The sequence below is a fragment of the Papio anubis genome, chromosome 9, assembly GCF_008728515.1.
Source record: "Papio anubis isolate 15944 chromosome 9, Panubis1.0, whole genome shotgun sequence".
In the NCBI taxonomy this organism is placed as follows: domain Eukaryota; kingdom Metazoa; phylum Chordata; class Mammalia; order Primates; family Cercopithecidae; genus Papio; species Papio anubis.
In genome coordinates, this window is record NC_044984.1 from 123943918 (window position 1) to 123970366 (window position 26449).

The 26449-nt window shown below is 40.2% G+C and overlaps 1 protein-coding gene across 1 annotated transcript in view; it reads right to left on the reverse strand.

The window, feature by feature from the left end:
* The window catches only part of TMEM132D (transmembrane protein 132D), an 835026-nt gene that overhangs the window by 442136 nt on the left and 366441 nt on the right, over positions 1-26449 (reverse strand). The window contains 1 exon segment of the mRNA XM_003907388.5: positions 20129-20275. Coding sequence (XP_003907437.3) covers positions 20129-20275 — 147 coding nt within the window.

Below are 26449 nucleotides of genomic sequence, written 5' to 3' on the forward strand. Positions count from 1 at the left end.
ATTCCCATCAACAGTGTACAAGGGCTCCCTTTTCTCCACATTCTCACCAGCATTTATTATTGCCTCTCTTTGGGATAAAAGTCATTTTAACTGTGATGATATCTCACTATAGTTTTGATTTGCATTTCTCTGATGATCAATGATGTTGAGCACCTTTTCATATGCCTGTTAGCCATTTGTATGACTTCTCTTGAGAAATGTCTATTCAGGTCTTTTGCTTATTTTTAAATCAGATTATTAGATTTTTTTCCCTATAGAGTTGTTAGAGTTCCTTATATATTCTGGTTATTAATGCTTTGTCAGATGGGTGGTTTGTAAATATTTTCTCCCATTCTGTGACTTGTCTCTTCACTTTGTTAATTGTATCCTTTGCTGTGCAGACTTTTAACTTGATGTGATCCTATCTGTCCGTGTTTGCTTTGGTGTGTGTGCTTGTGGGTTAGTACCTATGAAATCTTTGACCAGATCAATGTCCTGGAGAGTTTCCCTGATGTCTTCTTGTAGTAGTTTCATAGTTTGAGGTCTCAGATTTAAGTCTTTAGTCTATTTTGATTTGATTTTTGCATATGGCAAGAGATACGGGTCTAGTTTCATTCTTCTGCACATGGATAATCAGTTTTCCAAATCCATGTAAAACTGTTTAAGAAATAGTCTTCTCCCCATAGTTGTATTCTAGTATCTAATAATTATTTTTTTCAGTTTCTCTCAGCACAATTTATTGAAGAGACTGTCCTTTCCCCAATGTATGTTCTTGACACCACTGTCAAAAATGAGTTCACTGTTGGTATGTGGATTTACTTCTGGGTTCTTTATTCTGTTCCATTGGTCTGTGTCTCTGTTTTAATGCCAGTACCATGCTGCTTTAGTTACTATAGCTCAGTAGTATAATTTGAAGTCAAGTAATGTGATTCCTCCAGTTTTGTTCTTTTTGCTTAGGATAGCTTTGGTTATTCTAGGTCTTTTGTAGTTCCACATAAATAGTGCACCCATTTTAAGCATATAGTTGGTTGAACTTTGATAAATGTATATAGTCATATAAACACATCATAATCATGATATAAAATATAGCCACCAACCCATCAATTTCTTTTGTGCACCTGTTAATTCAATTCCCTTCTCTTCTCTGGTCTCAGTAATCCCTAACCTGCCTTCTGTCACTATTGATTGGACTTGCCTTCTATAGAATTTCACATAAATGGAACAGTACAGTATATAATCATTTGTGTCTGGCTTCTTTCAGTCAGTCAAAATTTTTTTTGCAATGCATCTATGTTATGTGTACCAGTGTGTCATTCCTTTTTATCTTTGAGTCTTATTCCATTTATGGATATATAGAAATTTGTTCATCAATTCACCTGATGTTGGACACTTGGGTTATTGTGAAACAACTACTATGAATTTGCAAGTATAAGGCTTTGTCAGTCTTTTAAAATTTAGCCATTGTAGTGGATGTGTGATGGTAACTCATGGTAGTTTAAATTTGTATTTCTTTCATAGACAAAGGTGCTGGGAGTCTTTTCATGTGCTTATTTAACATCTGTATATCTACTTTTGTGAAATCTCTGTTCAAATATGTTACCCATTTTTTAACTGGGTCATTTGTCTTCTATTCTGGATATGAGTCCTTTGTCAGCATTATGATTTGCAAATATTTCCTCCTGGGCTGCAAAATCAGTTTTAATATGGAAAACAATAATATTCTGTGCTTTATATATTGTTTTCACTTTTATTACCTCATTTTATCCTTAGAAAAATCTTGCCAAGGAGGGAGAAGACGTTTTATACCTTAATGTTTCAGATGAGGAAAATAAGACTCAGAAGAAAGTTGCCCATTTAATGTCACACAGCTGTTAAATAATAAATATGGGATGACTAGCTGCATTTACAGTGTGTTTAACTACCCAGAATTCATCCACTTGCATGTAAACTTTATGAAATGTAGGCATTTTTCTTCTTTTGTTGTTGTTTTATCCTGAAGCATCTGCAGTGCTTAGAACTGTGCCTGAAAAATGGTAGCTACTCAAATAATTCCTGATTCAACTCCTCTTTTCAACTCCTCTTTTCCTAATAAGACCATGGTCTGACAGATAGAAAGCTGCCTCTCACCCCACTACTTTCTGAGTTTCAGTGGCTCTGACCCTATTCCTGTGTCTTCAGCATGCACCTAAATTGCAGCAACAGGACTGGCCCAGGGAGAGGCACATGGCAAAGGCTGGTATCATAAGAGTAAATCTCAAGATTTCTGGAGGAACTACTGGAGAGAGACTTTGTAGTATCTTTTCTACTGAACTAAAAAATGGGACTGTTTGATGTCAGAACTGTTGTATTCCATTTATCATCAAAAGAGGTGAGCCCTTCTGAGAATTATAGCCAGCACAGAGACAAACCAGATGACAGAGAGACACTGAACATTGGTGACATCTTCTAAGCCATAAACCAAGCAACACTGTGGTGTAACAAAACAACATAAATATTTATTAGCTATACAGTTTCTGAGGGTCAAGAACTTGGGAGCAGCTTAGCTGGGTTGTTTTAGCTCAGGGGTTACCATCTGAAGTTGGCCAGGACTGTGATCGACTAGGGGCTAGGTGCTTTGTTTCCAAGGAGGCTCACTCATGTTTCTCGTCAGTTTGTGCTGACCATAGCAGGAGTCCTCAGTCCATCCCCACGTGGGCCTCTCTACTGGCTACCTGCATGTCCACATGTCATGGCAGCTGCCTAGCTTGTCCAGAGTGAGTGCCTCAAGAAAGAGCAAAGCAGAAGTAGAAATGTAGTTTAGGACCCAGCTTCAGAAGGCACACGCCGTCATTCTGCTACGAGTTCATTACAGGCAAGTTACTACATCTAACCTGCATTCAAAAGGAGGGTTATTGGACTCCACCTTCTGAAGGCAGGATTGTCAAAGAATTTCTAGACGTGTTTTGAAACCACCACACCAGCCATACTTGAAGGTCAGTGTCTTAGTCCATTTTGTGTTGCTAGAAAAAAGTATCTGAGGCTGGGTAACTAATAGAGAAAAGAAGCTTATTTATCCCACAGTTTTGTAGGCTGAGAAGCTCAAGGGCATGGCCCTGGCTTCTGGTGAGGGTTTTGATGCTGCATCACAACACAATAGAGAAGGTCAACAAGGGCGCATACATGTTTGAAGAGGAGAAAACTTGACAGGCTTTGTAAGGACCTACTCTTAAGAGAACTTAACCACTCCCTCAAGAACCAATTCAGTCTTTTGAGGGTGAGAACATACTACCATGAGCATAGCACTCAGCCATTGATGAGGGATCTGACCCCATAACCCAAACATCACCCACTAGACTCCATCTCCCAACACTGCCATAATGGGGACCAGATTTTAACATGAATTTTGGTGGGGGCAAACAAATCCTATCCAACCGCAGTAGTCTACTTCAAGACTTTTTGTTTCATGCGCCCATAATTCTATCACCACCACCACCACGATCATCTGCATTCAATCTTTTTCTTTGTTTCTCCTTTTTTCTCCCTTGAATAAAGTAGTTGGAGCTGGATTTTCTGTCTCTTTCAATAGACAGATTCTTAACTGATATAGAAATCAAAAATATATCTTCTCACTCTAACTGTAGTGTTCCTACTGATAAACCACAGCTGACAAATTATGGTCTGAGTTTTGACATTGAAGGGCTAGATTTTTATGTTGTGCGTAGAGCCCAGGGGATTCTTAGAACATCAATAGTATGTACACCCATCTCTGATCATGCTGACCTCGATGAATTGAAATGATTTATCTGTGCACTGGAGCTGAATGAACACGCAGGACTGTTCGTTCATCCCCAACATTCATCTTTGCATCCTTAGGGCCTAACAAAGTATGTGGTGTAAATTAGATGCCTAATATACATTTGCTGAACAGGAGAGAACGGATGCAATTTCACTGCGTGAAATGATCATTGATGTTGAAGATGGTTAGAATGTTGCTTTTATGATCCATTCTCTTGATAGCTATGATTTGTCTGAAGCTGAAGCCCTCAGGAAGGAATGCAACACCCTCCAACCCCCTGAAATTGCAGCACTGTTCCTATGGGAAAATAGAGTCCAGTGTAAGACAATATGCTCCATGATTAGTGATGTTCCAGAATGTCTGGTGATGGAAAACAAGGACTGCCTATAATAGAATTGCTCTTTAGTCATTCAGAGAGACTCATTTAATCAAAGCCTGCTAGCATAAACGGCTGCTTTACAGCATGAGGCCCTTCTGGAAGAACATTAACTCTTGCATCTCCCCAGAGCCCCAGTTCAGCACATTTTCAATCAATATTTGCTCTGTAAGCACCATGTATACAGGACTACCCACTTTATTTTACTTATCTCTTAATCTAGATGCCCACTGACTTTCCCAGAAGAAACCAGGCAACCACATACTTAATGCTCCCCAGAAATTGGAATGCTGTGTCTTATTGCTGTCAGTACACTGGTTTTCAGCCCTGCACGATTTTTTGAACTAATTTCAGAAAAGATATTTTGTACATACACCTTTCCCCACCTAATAGTTACAAATAAAATGAATATGAATAGATAAATGAATGAACAAATAAATTTAGAGCACTACCAATGTGATTGAAAGTTGACATTTCAAACCCTTCTGGCTTTATAAAATCTTAGCGTGCCTTCTATTACTGGATGTGGCCATGATCCTAGGGCCCAGAACGTAATTCCCCAAAATACGGAACTTTGGTGATGAGAATACCACAGAAGCAGAAGCAGAAGCAAGAACGCCACTATGACCTCCTCCTGCCATTCTCCCCTGAGCCATGGTCATAAAGGAATTCTCTGACTACCTCTCCAAAGAGAAGGTTGTAATACCCTCATTCCAGAGGGGTCCTGCCCTATATCTGAAGGCCAGGGAGAATCTAAACAAATAGCCTTGCTATATCCCAAACCCCCCTCCAGTTTATTACCAATGGACCATATCCCTTTCTGTCCAATCACCCTTCTACATAATTGTCCATTCTTCATTGAACCTACGCATAAAGCCACAGTTTTCTTTTGATTTTTATTTTTGAAGGCTCCCGTGTCATATAAAACCTTGGTTAAATAAATTCGTTATGCTTTTCTCTTGTTAATCTGTCTTTTGTTATGGGGTGTCAGCCATGAACCATGCAGAAAGTGAGGAAAAGATATTCCTTTCTCTCGCCTGCAATGACATTGACAATGAGACAAGAACCATGCAAGGTGCTTTTCATGCATTCACTTCCTCCATCCTCAGGACTGCTTGATGTATCATCATTACATCCCTTCCATGTGTGTGGACATCAAGAGGCTACACATTCTAGACAATTGCACAGCTGATTGGTAGTAGGGAGTGGACTCGGACTCAGACCCTGTGAACCCACATTAACATTCACTTAATCATTTTGCTTTCCTCACTCCAGGGGATCTGACCCAAGTCCAAAAGTCTGTAAGTGCAACATCTGACTGAGGAATCCAGCTCTGAACCTGCCTCCCCAGTGTTTGAAACCTAGTTCTACCATGTATTAGTCTGTTTTCACGCTGCTGATAAAGACATACCCAAGACTGGGTAATTTACAAAGAAAAAGAGGTTTAATGGACTCACAGTTCCACGTGGCTGGGGAGGCCTCACAATCACGGCAGAAGGTGAAAGGCACATCTTACATGGTGGCAGACAAGAGAGAAAATGAGAGCCAAGTGAAAGGGGTTCCCCTTATAAAACTATCAGATCTCATTAGACTTATTCACTACCATGAGAACAGTATGGGGGAAACCGCCCCCATGATTCCATTATCTCCCACTGGGTCCCTCCCACAACATGTAGGAATTATGGGAGCTACAATTCAGGATGAGATTTGAATTGCCAAACCATAACACACCATCACTGCAGAACTGAACTAAGGAGATGTACTAGCTTCCGATGGCTGCTGTAACAAATGACCACAAATACAGAGGCTTAACATAATGCAGATTGACTCCCTTACAGCTCTGGAGGTCAGAAGCCTGAAATCAAGGTGTTGGCCAGGCTGGTTCTTTCTGGAGGCTTCAGGGGAGAATCCATTGCCTTGCTTTTTTCAGCTTTTAGAGGCTTCCACATTCCTGGGCTCCTGGCCCCTTCTTCAAATCCATCAAACCTCCATTTCCATTACCACATCTCCTACTTCTGACACCAAATCTCCCTCTGCCTTTCTCTCCTCTGTAATTACACGGGACCCATCAGATTAGTCTCATCTGAAGGTCCTCAACTTAATCACATCTTCAAAGACTGTTACCATGTAAGCTATATATTCACAGGCTATAGATTCCAGACACAGGCATGTTTGGGGTGAGGGTGGGAGTGGGAATGGGAAGTATTATTCAGCCCACTACAGAAAGTAATGTAAGTTACCTAAATTTCGCTGGGCCTCAGCTTCAAGATCCATCAAATGGCGATGAGATTTTTTTTGCCTACCCTTAGCATTAGAAGAATCAAGTTGGTTAAATTGAAATAAGCTCTAGGTAAAACCGTTTGAAGAAGCTGGTACATATTTATCTATTAACCAATGTGAGGTATTAGTACTCAGATTACCGATTCAAAAGGTCTAAAGGTAGATATAACACTTTAATGAAAAGGGGTGAGTTGGAGGGTCTGAGCATGTCTATAATCAAAGGGGGTGAGGGAGATAGACAAGCCAGGGCCATTCAGTGGGGAAAACATTAGCCACCTGCTATTCCTATGGTTCTCTGGGATGGCAACTGCTGACCCCTGAGTGGGGTGGACCCACGGGAGCATCTTTAAGGGTGTCAAGCTGTTTCATTGCCTGATGCTAAAATAGCACTGGACGATAAATACTAAATGAAATTTTCCTTCCCCATGCAAAATTCAATCCACATCTTCTCATAAATCCTGCCTGAGGCTTCTGATACAATCTCTTAGGCTCATAACCCCATCTCAAGGTCATTCTGAAATTAGTTTGGAGGTAGTTTTCTATGTGGCAGGCACGGTTGAATAAGGAACAAGGAGAAATTAAGCTTGGCTTCTTTCTGATGATATTTATGCTGTAAAAGAAAATCCGACTTCTAATACATCCACTGCCTTGGAACTTGTCGATGTCCTTAGTTTCTTTGTATTATTTTAATATATAGCCTAAGATTATTGTACAATAGAATCGATTCATTCTAATTTACCTGGCAAAAAGATAGTCACTTAAATGCCAACACAAAAATGTATTGATGAATATAACTACAAGATCATCACAAGGCAGTAACTTTCAAAGAAAGTTGTTTTTTTTTTTACCCTAAGGAGGATAAACAATTTCATTTTCGAATACCTTGACAGTTCCCTTCATGTCAACCTCAATTTCACACTTGAAGGAAATGCATAATTTTTCTATTGCGAGTTTATAAGAACAATAGAAGAATCAAAACCCCAGCATATGTTTTTCTAATTAATAAAACTAAGGCATGTTTATTGCAGAAGATTTGGCAAGTGTCAACAAATGAAAGAATGAGACTCTAAGATCATGAGAACATACACTTGCTGTTTTGTTTGCCATTGGTGTTATACAGTACAGTGCCTAGCACCCGGTAGCTTCTCAACATTTTATGGTTTGAATTCAGGAGGAAATAAATATCAATCATAATTTCACTGTTATTAAAGTTGTGTTATATTTCACTTTTAGCCTGTTGACTATATTGTGTGTGTGTGTATATATGTGTATATATGTGTGTGTATATATATGTATATATGTGTATAAATATGTACATATACATTTGGTTATTAACAAAATCTGGTTGCTACTCTATATATTTTATTTCATGCCTTTTTTTTAACATATCCGTAAATTGAGAGCGTTTCCTCATGCCAATAAATCTTTTAAAACACCATTATCAGCTCTATTACATTTTGCTCTGTGAAATGCTATAGTTATTTAATCACTCCTGTATTCCTAGCACTTAAGGATTCTAATTTTTTTCTATTATCAGTAACAATGTGAACACCGTGCTTACGTATAACACTCCTGATTATTAAGATAAACCCTAAAATGTAGAAACAAAGGTTATTAAAAATTTTAATGAACGTTGGCACACACTGACATATTGCTTTTCCATATAGGAAGGTCTTTGAAGCTTTTCTGTTGGTTACAATTCCATTCATGTGAAGTTTTAATAGAATACACATTCCCAGTTACAGCCCAAGGGGGTTTAGGCTTTATATGCTAAAGATACTTTTTCCCTTTAATTATGTCTCATTGCATTTTAAGAAATCTGAGCTCCTTTAAAGGAAGGGGTTATTAGTCTGGTGTGAATGGATTTAGAATTCAGGGTTCTATGAACTTGGCTGGGAAAAAAACCAGCCCTTTATTTTTTCTACCCTGGAACTGAAAATTAGCACGTCCTTCAATGTTGAACCTCGGTGACTACCAGAGTAGCTGTGACTTTTCACCAAAAGGAGCCGCAGCGATCTTCATAGTCTATTGGATTTGTAAAAGATACTTCAAAATGTGCCCTGCCCTGAACACTTACTTGAAATCACAGTAGTTATTACAGGTGCTGCTAGGCTTTGTTTTCAGAGTTTTATTAAGGAAGCTCATAAAATACCTTATCACAATTTAGAAAATGTTTTGAAAGCCGCATTTCAATATAGCTGCATTCCTCAGGATTCCTGTGAATTTCATTTTAGGGAATTAAAAACATTATTCTGAGGATAGATTCATAAATGTCACAGAATTGTCAAAGCAATCTATGACACCAAAAACAGATAAGAACACTGTTTTTTTTTTTTTTTAATTTGAGATGGATTCTTACTCTGTGGCCCAGGCTGGAGTGCAGTGGTGCAATCTCGGCTCTCTGCAACCTCCGCCTCCTGGGTTCAAGCGATTCTACTGCCTCGGCCTCCTGAGTAGCTGGGATTACAGGTGCCCACCACCATGCCCAGCTACTTTTTGTATTTTTAGTACAGACAGGGTTTCACCATGTTGGCCAGGCTGGTCTCCAACTCCTGACTTCAGGTGATCCGCCCGCCTTGGCCTCCCAAAGTTATGGGATTATAGGCGTGAGCCACCGTGCCTGGCCAAGAATGCTTGTTTTAAAGGTATCAAGGAAACAATCAGGAGAAAACATAAATTTCCCATAGAAGACATTTTGCAACTTATAAAGGCCTCTAGGAATATGATGTATGTGCACATATATGTATAGATAGATAAGTGTTTTGTACAGTACCGTTTTTGTTAGTGTGGGGCATCCGTCACCATAGGTGTGCAAGACAGTGTTCGGTGGGGCCTAACTTGATTTTTGGTGGGTGTTTAAGCAGAATAGACATTAAATAATCTTAGGGCCTCCCAATCCCCCTACTCTCTTTCCAGCTGTGGGTTTAGTTGGAGAGAACAACAATACATAGTGAAACGCTTAATGCCATGACATCTTGCTTTCAATCCTTTGATTCTCTTAAGGAGAAAGGCATACTCTGGGGTGCATATGTCTCTAATCCTTCTGTAATACCTGCCAACTATCTGTTCTAACACAGAAGAAAAAAACCCCGAAACTGGCTGCAAACAATAGTCTCCACGTGGAAATCATTAGTAGTCACTCCTTTTATTATTTGATTTTCACAATTAACTTCTAAATCCAAATTTTCCTAGTTTTTCCATTTTTTATAACTTCCCTTTGGAATAAATTTACTTGAATTCAAAAGTAAAAGGAGTTAAAGGAGCATGTAAGTGACCTTGCAGGTTTGACGTAGACACGACAAATACTGTGGAAATATTGTTATTGTCAGAGTTTCAGGAAACCTGGACCAAACTTCACCATTTTTATTCCCTAAGCCCTCCATCTTTTTAATGATTTCAGGTAAAGGAATGATCAAGGCATGCCACGATTAAGCTGTATATGTTGAGATCAACTCTGTGTCTTGATATTAAAAACCAAATTCAATCACCCTCTCCCATCAGCGCTTTCAGGCACCCACGTGTTCTCTTTTTTTTTTTTTTTTTTTTTTTTTTTTTGGAGACGTTGTCTTGCTCTGTCGCCCAGGCTGGAGTGCAGTGGCCGGATCTCAGCTCACTGCAAGCTCTGCCTCCCGGGTTCCCGCCATTCTCCTGCCTCAGCCTCCCGAGTAGCTGGGACTACAGGCGCCCGCCACCTCGCCTGGCTAGTTTTTTGTATTTTTTAGTAGAGACGGGGTTTCGCCGTGTTAGCCAAGATGGTCTCGATCTCCTGACCTCATGATCCGCCTGTCTCGGCCTCCCAAAGTGCTGGGATTACAGGCTTGAGCCACCGCGCCCACCTTCGCACAGGTTTTCTGCCTGTAGACCTGCTATAATAAGGACCTATAGACCAAACAAAATGTTGCTGTCATCCATGTTACACTTGCCTCCAGGAGTGAGTAATCAAAACCACATTTAGCAGACTTCGGGAGTTATCCAAGAACAATGCTGAGTAATTATAGACAGAAACACCCAGTGACTGAAATTGATATTGACCAAACTGAGGAGATACTTTCTTATATTTACAGAGTCCCAGTTGATGTCTCTTGGAGACTCTGGATTTGATCCTGATACAATTAGGTCACATGTTGGTATTCCGTCCACAAGACAGAAACCCATTTTACTCTGGAGGATTTTCAAATTCAGGTTATAGGAAAGGGGTCACTGGTCTTGTCATATGAGTTGAATTTACCCCCAGCATCTCTATTCTATAGTAGAAAAACTGGATCTATCTTTAAGACAAAAGATCAAGTATCTAGAACTACCTGCATTTATTAATTGGAATCATTTGTTTAAAGAAATAAACCTCTTCAAAATAGCAAGGTGAAATAGCTTTTAATGCTACCCCTGATTAGAATGGCTGGTGAACGGATCATTTATTTCTTCTACTGCTGATCACAGAGCTTTTAAATGGAAGTTAAGTGTTCCTTTTAGAAAAAGTTCTAAAAGGAAAAGAGCAAGTTTATGTAGAAAATAAAAGAGCAGTTGAGAAAGAATTAAGGTCACCAGGTACTTCGTAACTTAGTGGGTCCCATTGAGAAGCTGAAAATCTATTAATTTAAAGTGCAATCTAGAAATTGAATATCAATGGAATCATAAACATGCTCTCTTGTGTCTGGCTTCCTTCAGCATCACACTTCAGGGCTTATCTACGTTTTCTCAGTGCTTCCGTAGCTTGTTCTTTTTCATTGCTGAGTAGCATTCTGCTGCTTAGATGTATCACAGTTATTTATCTCTCACCAGCTGGCAGACATTTGGGTTATTCACAGTTTGGGCTATTGTGGAAACAGCAAAATTATACACAGAAGAGACCACTTATTGCCTAGAATTGAGAGAGAAATAAAAACTTCATGCAAATGAGTAAAAGCTGATTTTTTTTTTCTGGTGATGGAAAACTGGGTTGCAGTGATGGCTGAACAACCAAAGACATCTTCTAAAACTCATTTAACTGTGTGCCTAAAATAGGTCAATTTGACAGTATGTAATTTATAACACAAGAGCTTTAAAAAGGTTCTAAGTAGGAATATAAAGTCATATGCCCATATTGCCAGTTTCTCTAACTGGTGTCACAGTTAGTCACCAGGGTTCAAGGACTAAGAAGTCACCACAGAAAGTTCTTACACTGATTGACACACATCATGGCAGGTGAAAGCTGTCAGAAGAAAGTTGCTTTCCCAAACCATATATATTAATACTTAAAAAATAAGACATCCTGTCCATGAGAAACAACAATTAGAATGAGATTTTTAGGACATAAGAAACAAGATGATACTTTGTATCAGTTGGACTATAAATAAAGCTTCTTCAGATGGATCCTATAATTTTTCTTTCATTGCTTTTTTTAATGTTCCATGAAATACTATCATCTTTCTAAACTGTTCCCCAGGCCTTCAAGCCACAGATCATCCAAACACAGCATTTGTTCCACCAAGCTAAGCACACCAGGGGAATCTGGAGGTTTCGGCAAGTTTGATCAAATCCTCATGGTAAAGGGTTGTCACAGAGCATGAAGGGACAGACCTGAGACCGTGTGGCCCACACAGTTAAGTGATCAAAGGAAGTGGCTGTCGCAAAGAACACTCCCTCGTCATCAAAAACATCCAAGGCTATTTTGGAGAGATGCAGAAATCTATTCACTTATTGACAATGAACACCCATCAGAAACAGTGACTGCAAATGTTCATGATCCTTAACAAATAAAAAAATACTTCAGATTTTACAGTGTGTGTATATATGCTACTAATACATATATAAGTATAGATATGGGTATGGATAAGATAGATATAAATATGGATCTATAGACAAAACTATATAGATTAGATATATATGTAGATATAGATTCGGTATATACACATAGATTAGATATAGAAAAATAGCTGTATGTAGACATAGAGACATAGACATTTTCTTCTCTGTAGGACTGCTACTGAAGATATCCTGCTCAGAGAGGACACTAAGGCCTGCACATATGTGCATGCACACGCACACGGACACAGACACACACACTTATTGAAGGTGCAAGTTCAGACATGTACATGAAGACAGATAGCAGCACACGGTTTTCTACATGGAATGTCGTGTGTCACTTTAGACATTTCTGCCACTGCAGATGTGTTTGGTAGTTCCATTGAAAGGGAGCTTTCTCTTTCCTCGAAGCAACATCTAGTGGCCTTCACAGGACTCCGAAATCACAAAGCGACAGCAACCAAACATTAGCCATGACCTACAGCCCCGGAGTGTATTGATGAAGCATTTTGATGAACAGCAGCAAGTGGCATAATGTAATTATTGTTGCTATTAGGTTATTATTTATGCCACATGCATGACTCTTGTAGCTATAGCAAGAGAAGCAGTCGGTATTTTAGTATTATGGCACTCCGGAGATCCTAACAAAAAGCCACGGCAGCTTCCACTAGCAAAGACGCTCGGCGGTAACTCAGCGCCATTACCCACGGAAAGTGGATGTTCAATAATTTAATTCTAAATTTGGTGCTCTACTTGGAAACAGAAGATATTAAATACCAGGTATATGGATATAATAAAAGCAAAGCAATACAAGGGTAAATTGAGGCAAATCTCACCCTCCCTCGTGCTACTGTATAATGAGATTGAACGAGTGTCAGGAAATGTTGAGTGAGTCAGCCTGAAGTCTGATTTCACAGAGAACGGGGTTCATCATTCCGCCTGACTGCCAGGCCATATGCTTGAATTACTGCTGCCTCCTGGCTTCGTTTAAATGTTTTTTCAGGGAGGCAAATGTAGATAAGCTTACATTTACTGGGGCAAAACTCAGTGCTATCTTAGGAAGATTCTAAAGCTCTGTTTCCCACGATGTCTGGAAAATATCTTTGCGTACTTCACCTGAACGTGCATTTCTCACACATTGACTTTTCAAGAAAGAGTCATGTCCTTGACCCATCTATACCTGTATTAACTCAGTAATTTTCTCTAAAACAACACATTGCTGTGGGGGTTCTCTTCATAATTACATTAGTGGTAACATATTACACATGCTACTATTCAAGATTTTCTCCCCGTCCAACATTACAGTTTCAGGTTAATTTCTTGCTGATATACACAGATCAATGGCATCCCTCATAATTGCTGCAAAGATTCTATTACATGAACACAACTTTTTAAAATTCATTCACATCTTGATGGGCATTTAGACTGTTTTTAACTGTCTGCTGTTACCAAACAAAACAAAACAAAACAAAACAAAAACGCTGCAATTACAGCCCTGTATCCATCTCTCCAGACTGATGGCTAAGTTTTTATCTAGAGCATATATATCTAGAACACTAATTTCAGGGTCCTATGATTCAGGTTTTAAATCTTATTAGCCAGATACCGACAAATATATCTCTACAGTGGAAGAACCATTTCACAAATCCCCCAGAAGGGTATAGGAGTTCTCTGTTCTCCCGGGAGGCCGAGCTTACAATGAGCCAAGATCCCGCCACTGCACTCCAGCCGGGCGACAAAGCGAGACTCCGTCTCAAAAAAAAAAAAAAAAAAAAAAAAAAATACAGTTCTCTGTTGTCCCTCATCCTCAGAAAACCATTTTATTATTTTCATTTTCTTTTCTTTTCTTTTCTTTTTTTTTTGGAGAAGGAGTCTCACTCTGTCACTCTCTCACCCAAGCCTTAGTGCAGTGGCACGATCTTGACTCCCTGCAACCTCCGCCTCCCGGGTTCAAGCGATTCCCCTGCTTCAGCCTCCTGTGTAGCTGGGACTACAGGCACCCACCACCACACCCAACTTTTTTTTTTGTATTTCAGTAGAGATGGGGCTTCGCCATGTTGGCCAGGATGGTCTCGATCTCCTGACTTTGTCATCTGCCCATCTCGGCCTCCCAAAGTGCTGGGACTACAGGTGTGAGCCACGGTGCCCAGCCGAGGTTTTTTTGTTTTGTTTTGTTTTGCTAATATAATTAGTAGAAATGATATCTAAGAGTTCTGAAAACAACATCTTGGTCTGTTGTATCCCTAATGCAGAAGTTATTAAAACAAACTTGAATGGAAATACTTTGGACAGATTCTAAATTTAAACATAATGGGGAAACTTCATTATATTTGATACAGGCTCGGTATACAACTAATGTGATTCATCTTGTACTCTGGGAAATTTACATTTAGACTCTGGAAATAAAAGCTTCCTTCATGGTCTAAGAGGACTTGGGTATGTGTGCTGCATATACTACATGGGTGTTTTAACAATCTAAAAATGATGAAGGGTCTGTTGATTATTTCAAAGTGTGTGCACATGTGTGACTGTATTTGATTCTCACAATAGTCCAGTGAAGGCTGGCATTGTTATCCCAATATTACAGAAGAGGAAGTTGCTTCTCCTCTCTGGTCATCTGCCAGACAGACATCACTGCGATATACAGCATAAAAATGAGAACTAAACATCAGATTTTCTGGATCTCACATTTATGTTCTTCCCACTCTCTCTGCAGAATCATCATTCAGATGGTAATAAATACAACTGTGGTAATCCATAGTCAATAGGGAGGATATGGAAACTATTTAAGGCATCATAAATCACAGTTGCCCATGAAAGGAAAGTCACGCCATTTTGATGACTTCATACCACTGTCTCAGGTTTGCTGATACTCAGATTCTGGGCGTTAGAAGAACAGATTGTTTCAATTAGTGGATGACAGCCTGCTGGAAAATTAACAAGCATTTCTTTAAGTTTCTAACATACACAGAACTGTTCTGGTACAGTGCTAATGTGAGTTTCCCCACCCTATTATATTGTACTGCAAATTTCTAAAGGATCCTACAAAAGTGAAGGAAGTTAGTGAGGTACTATGCTTTTTTCATCATTACTGGAATTCCCATATGTGTATTCTTTATAAATTGATGAAACAGAGGCTGCTGGTTGCCCCACTTCCCCAGGCTGCAGTTCTGTTTTATTTTTTATTTTTATTTTTTTTCTTCCTTGAGACAAAGTCTTGCTCTGTCGCCCAGGCTGGAGTGCAATGGTATGAGTTCAGCTCACCTCAACCTCTGCCTCCCAAGTTCGAGCAATTCTCCTGCCTCAGCCTCCTCAGTAGCTGGGATTATAGGTACACACCACCATGCACAGCTAATTTTTGTATTTTTAGTAGAGATAGGGTTTCACCATATTGGCCAGGCTGGTCTCGAATTCCTGACCTCATGATCCACCCGCCTCGGCCTCCCAAAGTGCTGGGATTACAGGCATGAGCCACCACGCCCAGCCTCTTCTTTCTTTAGAACAGAACACTGATTTTGAACTGGGCACACTGCTGGTAATAAATTATGTTTCCTACTTTCCTTTGAAGTATGGTTTGGTCATGTGATTAAGTTCTTATCAATGAGATGCAAGAGAGAGAAATAGGCTTGAAAAGAGCTTCCAGGAAGGTTGTCTAAAAAGAGTCAACCCAGTTAAAAAGACCTTTTTCTGTCACTTTTCTTTTGCCTGCAATGACTGACACTCCTGAAGCCATCTCGATCTATGAGGATGTAAACCCTCCATTCACATGGTGTTGAAGAAGGAAAGGGTCCTGAGACCCCACTGATACTGGAGAACTGCCATTCCAGCCGTGGCCAGCCTTAAGCTTCTTTTATGTGAGAAAGAAAAACCTTCTGTCTTGTTGAAGATATTCCTATTTGTTTCCGAAAACAGTCTATTTAAGGCCGGGTGTGGTGGCTCACTCCTGTAATCTCAGCACTTTGGGAGGCCAAGGCAGGTAGATTACTTGGGCTCAGGAGTTTGAGACCAGCCTGGGCAACAGGGCAAAACCCCGTCTCTACTATATAAACAAAAATTAGCCAGGTGTGGTGGTACACGCCTGTAATCCCAGCTACTTGGGTGGCTGAGGCAGGAGAATCGCTTGAACCCAGGAGGCAGAGGCTGCAGTGAGCCAAGATCGCACCACTGCACTCCCACTTGGGCAACAGTGTGAGACCTTGTCTCAGGAAACAAAACAAAACGAAACAAAACATTTGTTTTAAAATGAAATGTTAATTATCAAAAATGTAAAATCAGTATTACAATGAACAAATAGATAATTATGAAAATAGATTAAATTTAGCTATGTATTCTTGCCTATCTATAATGTATCGATCAGCTAAGGATAGAAGCTTTAAAGAGACACTAGCCCTTAAAGGAGATGAACTTCTCTTCAATCAAGTCTTGCTGGAGAACTTAAATAAATGTAAGTTTCGTCATTCAAGTATATTTAACCTCATTTCTACGTTAACACCTAAAATCATTTACATATCAACTGTGGTGAGTTTTGGGAAACACTTATCTATGGAGAGAACTACAAGGAAATGATAATATGTGGCTTTTGTTACATATTTATCTAAGTTAACATAGGAGTATAGTGAGCAAGATTCTGAAGATGCAAAATGCAATTTGATGGACACAGCATAATTGGTTATCCTGCAGGCAATGCTTAGTCAAAACAGATCTGATAGCTGTGATAGCATTCATAAATTCATATTGTTATGATCACATTCTCAGCAACCTAACTTCTTCAAACAGGGAAGGATGCATTTCAACTTAGATAAGAGATCTTTCCTCACTCCTGGTGAGGTCACCACTAGCACAAAAGTGTCTCCTTAATCCATAAAATTAAACCTGTCACAGTGACTTAACTTCATTAACGCAACTTCTTGATCCATGGCAAATTATTAGCAATACCAAATCTATGACTCTCAAGCTAATTAAGACTGCTTCTTTTGCATTATGATGATCAGATTCTGACTTTTAAGAATAACTGGAAAACATTCAAAGAAGGTAGGAGGAAATTATAAAGCAAAACAGCTTCTGAAGCAAAACCTACTAATATTATTAAAACGTCTACTCTATAATACATTTTCCAATTATCCTTAAGAAAAACACATCTCATCGCAGTCCATCACTATCTGTAATCATGGAGCATGATTTTTCTTTAATTCTCCAAAGGCAGAAAGAAGTAAAATGAACAGTTTTAAAGCTAGGATAAAAGTTGAATATAGGAATGAATACATCATATTTTTAAAATCTCTACTTTAGTCGCAGATGTCTTATGAAATAGGTAATACATGCACATAGCAAAAAAAAAAAAAAAAAAATCAAACAGTTCAAATGGTTCACTGTAAAAAATAATTTACATTCAGCCTTTTCCCCCAGCTTCCCAGTTGTCTCCGTAGAAATCGCAGTTGCCAGTCCTTTGTGTAGACTTCTTGGGACATAGTCTGCTCACAAAAGTACCCTTCTCTGGGTTTCCCCAAATGCTGCCTCACTATACATGCAGCTATGCACCTTACCTTTTGAACAAGTATACAGAAAACCACTAAATATGTGTGCATACGGATTTGTATCCTAATATATACTAGAGATATGGTCTAATTCTAGAACAAATTATCAAATTGAACAAATATTTACAGACAGCCCACTGTGTGCCAGACACTACTGCATGGGCTGGAGCATAGCTGGAGAAAGACCTGCTCCCAAAGCTACAAGACTTCCATTCTAGAGCTTCCTCATTAAGCAGAGCCTTCCTAGCTGCTGTGTAAAATCCCTACATCAACACATATGTCTCTCCACAAAAACCTGTCAAATGTACATCTATATGCACGCATGCATTTGCATATCTATATCACATATATATATGTTCTATATGCTTATATGCTGTATGCATGTACACACATATAACATACTGCGCATGTGTGTATCTGTACGTGTATAAGCTTTTTCCATCATCCAGACCCATCGTATGAGGAAACATATCTTGGCCTCCAGAAGACAAGAAGAAAAAAGATAAAAAAGGAAACAGAAAACTGGCATCAGAATCCACAAAGAGATAAGGAATGGTCTTCATTTAGAATGAAGAATTAGGGCTTTTAAAAGAAGAGCTTTATATTCTATTCAGGGTACTTGTTTCTTAAAGAAGATACTGACACAGATGAAAAAAAAAAATAAATGGCAAACACCATGCATTTCTGCATTTGGATGTGCTCTGAATGTGCTGAGATTCTGGAAGCCCCTGGAAATATAAAAAGGCAGCTGACATTTCAATGGGAAGGAGGTACCACCGGGTCACCCATGCTCTCTCTCCGTGTCCAAGATGGACTGAACTATTTGTCAGAAATTAACAATAAAAAAGGCATAAATATTTTCTAATGGTTCAACGCCCTCAGCCTCTCATAGACAAGACTAACTACTGCTTCTACTAATACATAAAAATAGATGGCAAAAGAAATCACAAGAGAAAATAAAAGTTCATTGGTTGAGATTCTTTCCCCTAAATCTATTCTTTTCTTCTGATAAAGAATAAACACATCTATTCATCCACCCTCTCATCCATCCACCTGTTCATCCATCCATTTGCCCATCCATCTATCCATTCATCCATCCATCTACCCATCCATCCACCCATGTGTCCATCTATCCCAATTTTTGCTAACTACAAGACACAAAAGAAATCTTTTATTGAGATAGCACCTTATTTCCAAATTATATTACTGGCACAGACGTGTTTCAAAGTGTGTATCTGTAAGTTCATCCAGGTCACCAGTTTGGCACACTATCACTACAAAAACATATCACTACATAAATATCTAGGACTGAACTCAAATACAGATTTTCTCTTTTCCCTCTCATTTGCTGTACAAGCAAATCTTCAAGAAAAAAAAGGAAAGGCCCAAACGAGAGCTGCTGATAATCCAAATTCCTAAAAACCAACGTTGAGCAAAGAAGCACAGAAAGGAATCCAGATCAAATCATCCCCACATTGGTCTCAAATGCTCCTTGGTAATAAGCCAAAAAAAATCATAATAGTTGTCAGCTCAGATTCATGAGCTCCCTGCTAGAATAAATAATAAAAAATAAGGATATTTTCCAGACACTGAGCTATGAAGTTTAAAAATGCACTCCAGAAATAATGCCTGGCATACCGGAATTCTTCCTTTCGTTATTGTTGAAATTTTCAATAGTATCATGAGCATAAAGCAACATACAGGTGACAAAAATATGTGACCAGACTAGGAAATCCCCTGAGCCACAAATGAGATTTCAGGAAAGTGCAATCAAACAAGAACAACTGAGTTTCAAGCCTCCCTTTGCCCTGCTGTGAATTGATTGTTTCTAATTTGGTGGCTATCAGAGACAGATTCAGGTTTTAATTTCTCCCTAGAGTAATCCACAATTCCCTACAATTCTACCGCAGACAGTTCACTGTACCATCAGAAAATGCCTGCCCATGGATACAATCACATGCATTATATTTAAATATACACTGCAAACGTGGAATGCACTCATGTGAAGAGAGACGTATAGGCTCTGGTTTCTAACACTTGCAAAATGGGCCGTTTTATGAGACATGCAGAGTTTCAGTTCATCTAATAACATGGACTAGAAAGAGGTCATGTTGAAGAGGAACATGGTTTGTGGGTCAATTCCATCTGCAGGGTACAGTCCTTGCAGGTGACAAGGTGCTCTGCCGGGGTGTTAAGTAGGTCCGCTGTGAATAATAGCCCATCTTTCCCAAATGAAGGCTTCCATTCATCTTACCTGGAGGCCCTGATAGAATAGATGACACACACCAAATGCAAACCACAGTGGAAATGGTTGTTAGCAATCCAGGAAAAGAAAAAAAAAAAAAAAAAATGAGGCCACATTTGCAGCTGATCTGAATATATTGGAGGCCAGCTGGGACTCACCTGTTTTCCGAGCCAGCCGATTTCTTCTGACAAACGATGACAGCTGGTGCATACTTTCCAGTATAATCCGTGCGCTCCCTGACATCCCAAATGGAAGGGCTGCTGGCTCGCACGCCGATGATGTTCACGCCTTTCTTCACCTTTGCCCTGTTGGAGACAGCACGTGTGGGTCTGAGTCAGCTCTGGGGAATCCCCGGGTCATGCTGGTTCTGGGAACACGAGGAGCTTAATTGCTCACCGTTGCCTTGCAGGTGTAAGCTCATGTATACTAGGATTTAAACACAAATTTGCAGTTGCCTTCCAATCCATCTGTCCTAATTTCTTTCAGTTTTTCCTGCCTTTAATAAAGAGCTAGAGATGGTATATGGATAGCCAGCAAACATTAGTTACAGAAAGAAACAGAATATCGTTGCACTAGCTTGTGTCTTTAAATAAAGCCAAAGCCAGACACAAGCACAAAACTACCTGAAACCCCTTAGCCTGGCCAAACTCAATAGAAAAAGGCAACTAAAGTGCAAAAGTAAAGATTGAAATAAGAACACACATTCACTGAATGTCTCCCAGTGCCAGGCACTGATGGACATTTTGTCCCTATTACCTACTCTTCCTAGCAAGGTTCCAAGCCCAAAATGAGGCTGAGGTTCAGATAGGCGAGGGAATAATGATTCCCTCAAGTGATCCACCTGCCTCAGCCTCCCAAAGTGGGAGCTACTGTGCCCAGCCCTGTTAACTTTTTATAATCTTGTCTTCTTACTGTATGCTTTCCATTCCATATGTTCTTTCCAACTCAAGTTTCTAAAAGAAACACAGAATAATGAAACCCCATCTCGACTAAAAATACAGAAATCATTTGAGGGTGGTGGTGTTCTCCTGTAGTCCTAGCTACTTGGGAGGCTGAGATGGGAGGATCACTGGAGCCTGGGAGGCGGAGGCTGCAGTGAGCTGAGATCGACCCACAGCACTCCAGCTTGGGTGATCGAGTGAGATCCTGCCTCAAAAGAAAAATAATAATAAATAAAATATAAAATAAAATGCAAACGGTTTGATTTTTATTTACAAGCTAGCCTAGAAGTTTGAAAAAGATAATGTTTCCTGCTGTGTTTTCTCTTAGTCCTTCAGTGGAAAATAGGAAAGTCCTGAAGCAAAAGTACCAAGGGGAACCTGGAGCACGTTGATGGTACCCGGGCAGAAGAGGACGGTGGGGGCGGCCTACGTGGAGTTCCTCCAGACTCGTAATCACTGTGCCTACACAAACATGCAGACAAGGCAATGGTGCCACAGCCTACACCTCAGAACCCCTCTCTGCCATGCCAGAGGAGAAAGTGAGACCACCTCCTGCTATTAATATTAGGGACAAAAGGTGAGGAGGAGATGACAGTCGTAGGACCAGGGCTTCGAGAAAAAGCAGGACATGTCTGTCCCTAACACCGAGAACACTATTTCCCATGGAAACAGTTTTAAAATGTAGTGTACAGGAAAGACCTGAGGCCGCAGGCTTGAGACGGCCCTCCTTAGGAAAGCCTGCTTGCAAGCGTGGCTGGGAACTTGGATCTGTGGAGAGTTCCCTCCCTTTTCATGGTCAGAGGGGCTCACGCTGCCTAGACTGGGCAAACGAGGTGCTTTATGCTGGACATTTTCTTATCTTCTGGGAGCGTAGAATTTTGGTATGTGCCAGGCAGAGGGTGCCCCCATGAGCAGTCCCCCAGTGAAAACCCCGAATTCCTGGGCTCAGGTGAGCTCCCCCGGCAGTGCTGTCCCAGATATTTGCTGGAGGAATTGGAGGAATTAAGTGCATCCTGCATGACTCCACGGGGAGCGTGAGCCTGGTCTCCTCCCCTGTGCCTTTCCCCCCTGCGGACTGTGCTTTGTGTTCCTTGGCTAATACATCAGAGCAGTGATTCTCACCACATGCTGAGTCCTGTCCGTTCTAGCGACTTGTTGGACCTGGGGGTGGTCTTAGGAACCCCCAGCACATATACTGATTTGGCTAGTCCACAAAGAGAGCAAGAATTGCTTCGGAGGTGTGGCCCTACTGCAAAAGTTAGCATTTTTAGAAAACAATCATCACGTATAACATTATTTCTATGGGGGAAAATACATATTTTATGTTTTAAATAATCATTGTGCATGCAAACACTTTGAATGCAGTCGTTTAAAAATTGGGAATTGCATGGAGATGCCAAAAAGCCATCTGACCTTTCTGGATACTCAGGTGAGACACTCAGCGAACAGTTACGATTCCTGCCTTGCAGAAACTCATTTAAATTGTAGGCAACCAAGACGTGGTAGCGAAAAAAAGTGCAATCCGCTGTGGACAGCTACTATTATATTAAGATGAATTCTAAAGGCTGTCCCAATTACTCTGCAGTGGAATTTTATTGAATCAACATTGCTTTAAATAAATAGGTCATCAACCTGGCTGTGACAACCTTTTCATTATACAGGAGATACCAGCACATAGGCCTTTTCTGATATATAATGGGCTTATATGTTTTTCTGAAATTTTATTCATAAGTAGGCTATTTGGAATTCAGACGATGTTTCTCCAATGAATCCTTTTCAAGTGCTTAAGAAAGGACACGGTAGCTTGTTTAACCCATGGAGTATCCAGCATTTGTTGCTAATAATTCTACAGTCGTGAATGAAGCTATCATCGGTAGCATTATTTCTGCACAAATGTTTTTTCCTAGAATTTTATACAGGACACTGGGAATTGTCTTTCAGAGACACAGAGCATTTTCATAAGAGAAGACACATTTCTAGGGCATGTTTTAGATGTTCGGAATTGGAGAAGGCATACTCACTCAAGAAGTATCCTTGTGTGTGAATATCAAGTAAAATGCATGCAATAAACCGGACAGTCATTCTTCAGAGATGTATACACGGTATTTACTGAACACAGTGTGTGCTGGGTTAATAATTTTGAAGCACGAATCTCAGAGCTGTCAGTGGCACCATTTGGAACCATTCAAGTAGTTCCTAGAACACATGCCACGGGGCTCCACTGGGTTCGAACCGAATGCTGGTTTCTCCCGTTATGACAACTGAGTTACCTACATTCATTAATGGAAGTTTTATAACCTACTTGTGGTTCAATAAATACAGGTTACACTGACAGCCTCATTACACAGAGATAAACACAGCACTTGATTTCTGAAGATAATTTGCTGTAGATTTATTCTTAATAATATATTTACCATGCTGATGGGGGAAAGCCATAATTTTCCCCATAGTATGCACATGCACTGTGACTGGGTATCAACAAAACCTGCCTGGGGTTAAGGGTATATTGTGTTTTTAAAATATAATAGAACTGCAGGGACTGTGTATATTTTATATACACACATATATAAATATATATGTAGTGTGTATATACATATATGTATACATAATGTGGAATATGTATATATTATAAACACACACACGCACGGTTTCAAGTACAGCATCCAGGGTTCAGAAATGTGGTGCGCAGTTGTTGTTTTTGCTCCCCCAACCCAATCTCCCCTTTCCTGGGTAGCAGCATCTTGATGTTGCTTATATGACCCACCCCTCTGCCATTGTATACCACCATGGTGGACTTGTAAGTCAAGAGTTTCTCCCTCCAACCCTGGACAAGAGGTGGACACATGACCTAAGCCAGTCCAGCTGAATGATTCTCTCTGGAATATAATCTTGAACAAAGAGACACAGCAAATAAAAAAGGTTGGGGGAAATTCACCCAGCCTTGTGGCTCTGGTACAACTGTCTATTACTTCCTTCTCTCTGGTTTGCAGGAATTAACACAGCTAACATTTCTGAATCTGGTTCTCAGCCTTTCCTTTAGGCATATAGATATTCCCCATCCTCCCATCTAGTCCCTTCTTGTTTAACGTAGCCTGAGTTATTTATGATCATTTCCAATTATATAACAAGGGGAGGCTAAGATTCAGTGACTTCCAGAACAAGGAAGTGTATTTCCTCCTCCTGTGAACATCCATTGCTGGTAACCCAGGTTGTTGGGCGGCTCTATTCCACTCAGTCATTCGGGGATCAAGGCTGAAGGCATCTCTACTGTTTTTAATCTATAACTTCTAAAGTCTCTGTGCTCATGACCATTCCAGCCAAGGGAAAGAGGGAAGAGCAGTAGACCAGAGCCAGGGATTTCCTCTTAAGCGGATGAGGTGGGCATTGCATGCCCAAATTCACTCACCTTCCATTGCAAGGAGCCTAGTCTCATGGCACACAAGGCTGCAAGAGCAGCGAGTGCTGGGAAGTCAGTCTTTACCTGGACAGCCATATCCTCACTGTGGTCCTGTCACTATGGTGGAAAGAGAGATGGGTTTGGGTGGAGGATTTGCATCTCCCTCCACCACAACCACCAGGGGACTCCAACTGATGGGAGGTGTCAGCCTCCTAAAGACTATAAATTTGAGTTCCTTCTCCAAATCGCTGTATGCAGAGACTTAGGCTGAAGGCAACATTGCCTCAAAGAGAAACTCCCTACTTATGCAATCTTGTCAGTGGAAGTGTTCTTAATATGCAACCTGAATACAGGCATATTCATTTATGAATTTCACACTGGGGCTATTGAACTAATACAAATGTGTGCTATAAAGAATGCATAGGGACAGAAAGCAGATTGATGAGATAAAAGTGGGATAAAGGGGAATTTCAGTGTTTTGTTTGTTGGGAGATTTATTTAAGATTTGTGTGTGTGTGTGTGTGTGTGTGTGTGTGTGTGTGTGTGTGTTATTAGAAAAAAATGAAAGAGGAAGAGAGAGCAAAGAGAAAGGAAGGGGGATGGGGAGAGAAGTTTTGCTATATAGGGTTCAAAGCCCAAGAAGAGAAATTTGGATTGTGTGTAAGTCTCAGGCTATTTGTTCATAATGAACGTAGTCCTGTTAGAAACGATTACTGGCTAATCAGCTATCCTCAGGCTAATATTGGCTTTAATCAATAACTGACTGTAGACTTCCAGGGAATTGGAGAAAGGAAGACAGGAAGAGATCAAACTTCTGGACTGCTTCTCTCACTTCTGAAATGAAAGATTTGTCTACATGTTTCTCCCCCAGAGATTCATGTTGCCACATAGTCTCTGAGTAGATCAAACCCTGGTAAAACCTGATATCTCCATTTTCGAGTCCCATATAGGCTCAATCTATGGAACAATACACAGTGTGCACCCACCAAAGGGTGCCACACGCTTACGCATGTAAATTTGGTGATGGCATTCCTCCCAGTTAATTGATGGAAACGTGCCCTTTTGGGTCACAGTAAAGCTTTTTTGAATTGCTCCTTGTCTCCTTACTTATTTTCTCTCATTAATAGTGTCAAAGCATAAAATTAACTTCATTTTTTATAGGTCGTAGCTGTATTAACATATTTTGAAATCATTCTTGGCTTCTAATTTCCGGTTGACCAGAAAAAAAAAATTATGACAAAGCCACTTTCCACTAAATCTACATGTTGATATAGCACATAACATTTTGCTTATATGATGAACCACTTCCAGCCCCATCTGGACGTCTTGGCCCTGCCCTCACCAACAGTTACATGGATATGCCTGCTTACGGTGCCACTGTCAGTATTTTAGGAATCATGTCCCACTTTTCACTTTGGGAGACACTAGGCCCCTCTTTCTATTACTGGAATATACTTTGCTAAGTCTCCTTACTTTGTGACTATTCCACTATAGCCAGTTAAAGACCAACAGTGACGCAGAAGAAAGAGCTAAGCCTAGTTAAAGTAACAATCTGAATGATATGGTTCCAACTTCTTTGTCATGTACCCCATCAGTAAAATGTTTTCATATGTGGCCAGGCGCGATGGCTCATGCCTGTAATCCTAGCACTCTGGGAGGCCGAGGCGGGCAGATCACCTGAGGCCAGGAGTTCAAGACCAGCCTGACTAACATGGAGAAACCCTGTGTCTACTAAAAATACAAAATTAGTCGGGTGTGGTGGTGTATGCCTGTAATCCCACCCAGCTACTCAGGAGGCTGAGGCAGGAGAATTGCTTGAACCCGGGAGGCGGAGGTTGCGGTGAGCTGAGATTGTGCCATTGCACTCTAGCCTGGGCAACAGAGTGAAACACTGTCTCAAAAAAAAAAAAAAAAAATTCATATGCAACCTTTATATAGGTTTGTATGTTTCTAAAGTTTACAGTTGAACCATGGGTTGGACTATTGAAATAATGTGTGCTACAAAACATACATACAAATGGATTAAAAATAATAAGTTGCCCAGTCCTGATTTTAGTTCATCCTCCAATGAATCATTTTGCAATCCCCTTAGGATGTCTCACCTCACGTTAAAGGAGGCCACTCGAATCCCCTAGACCCTT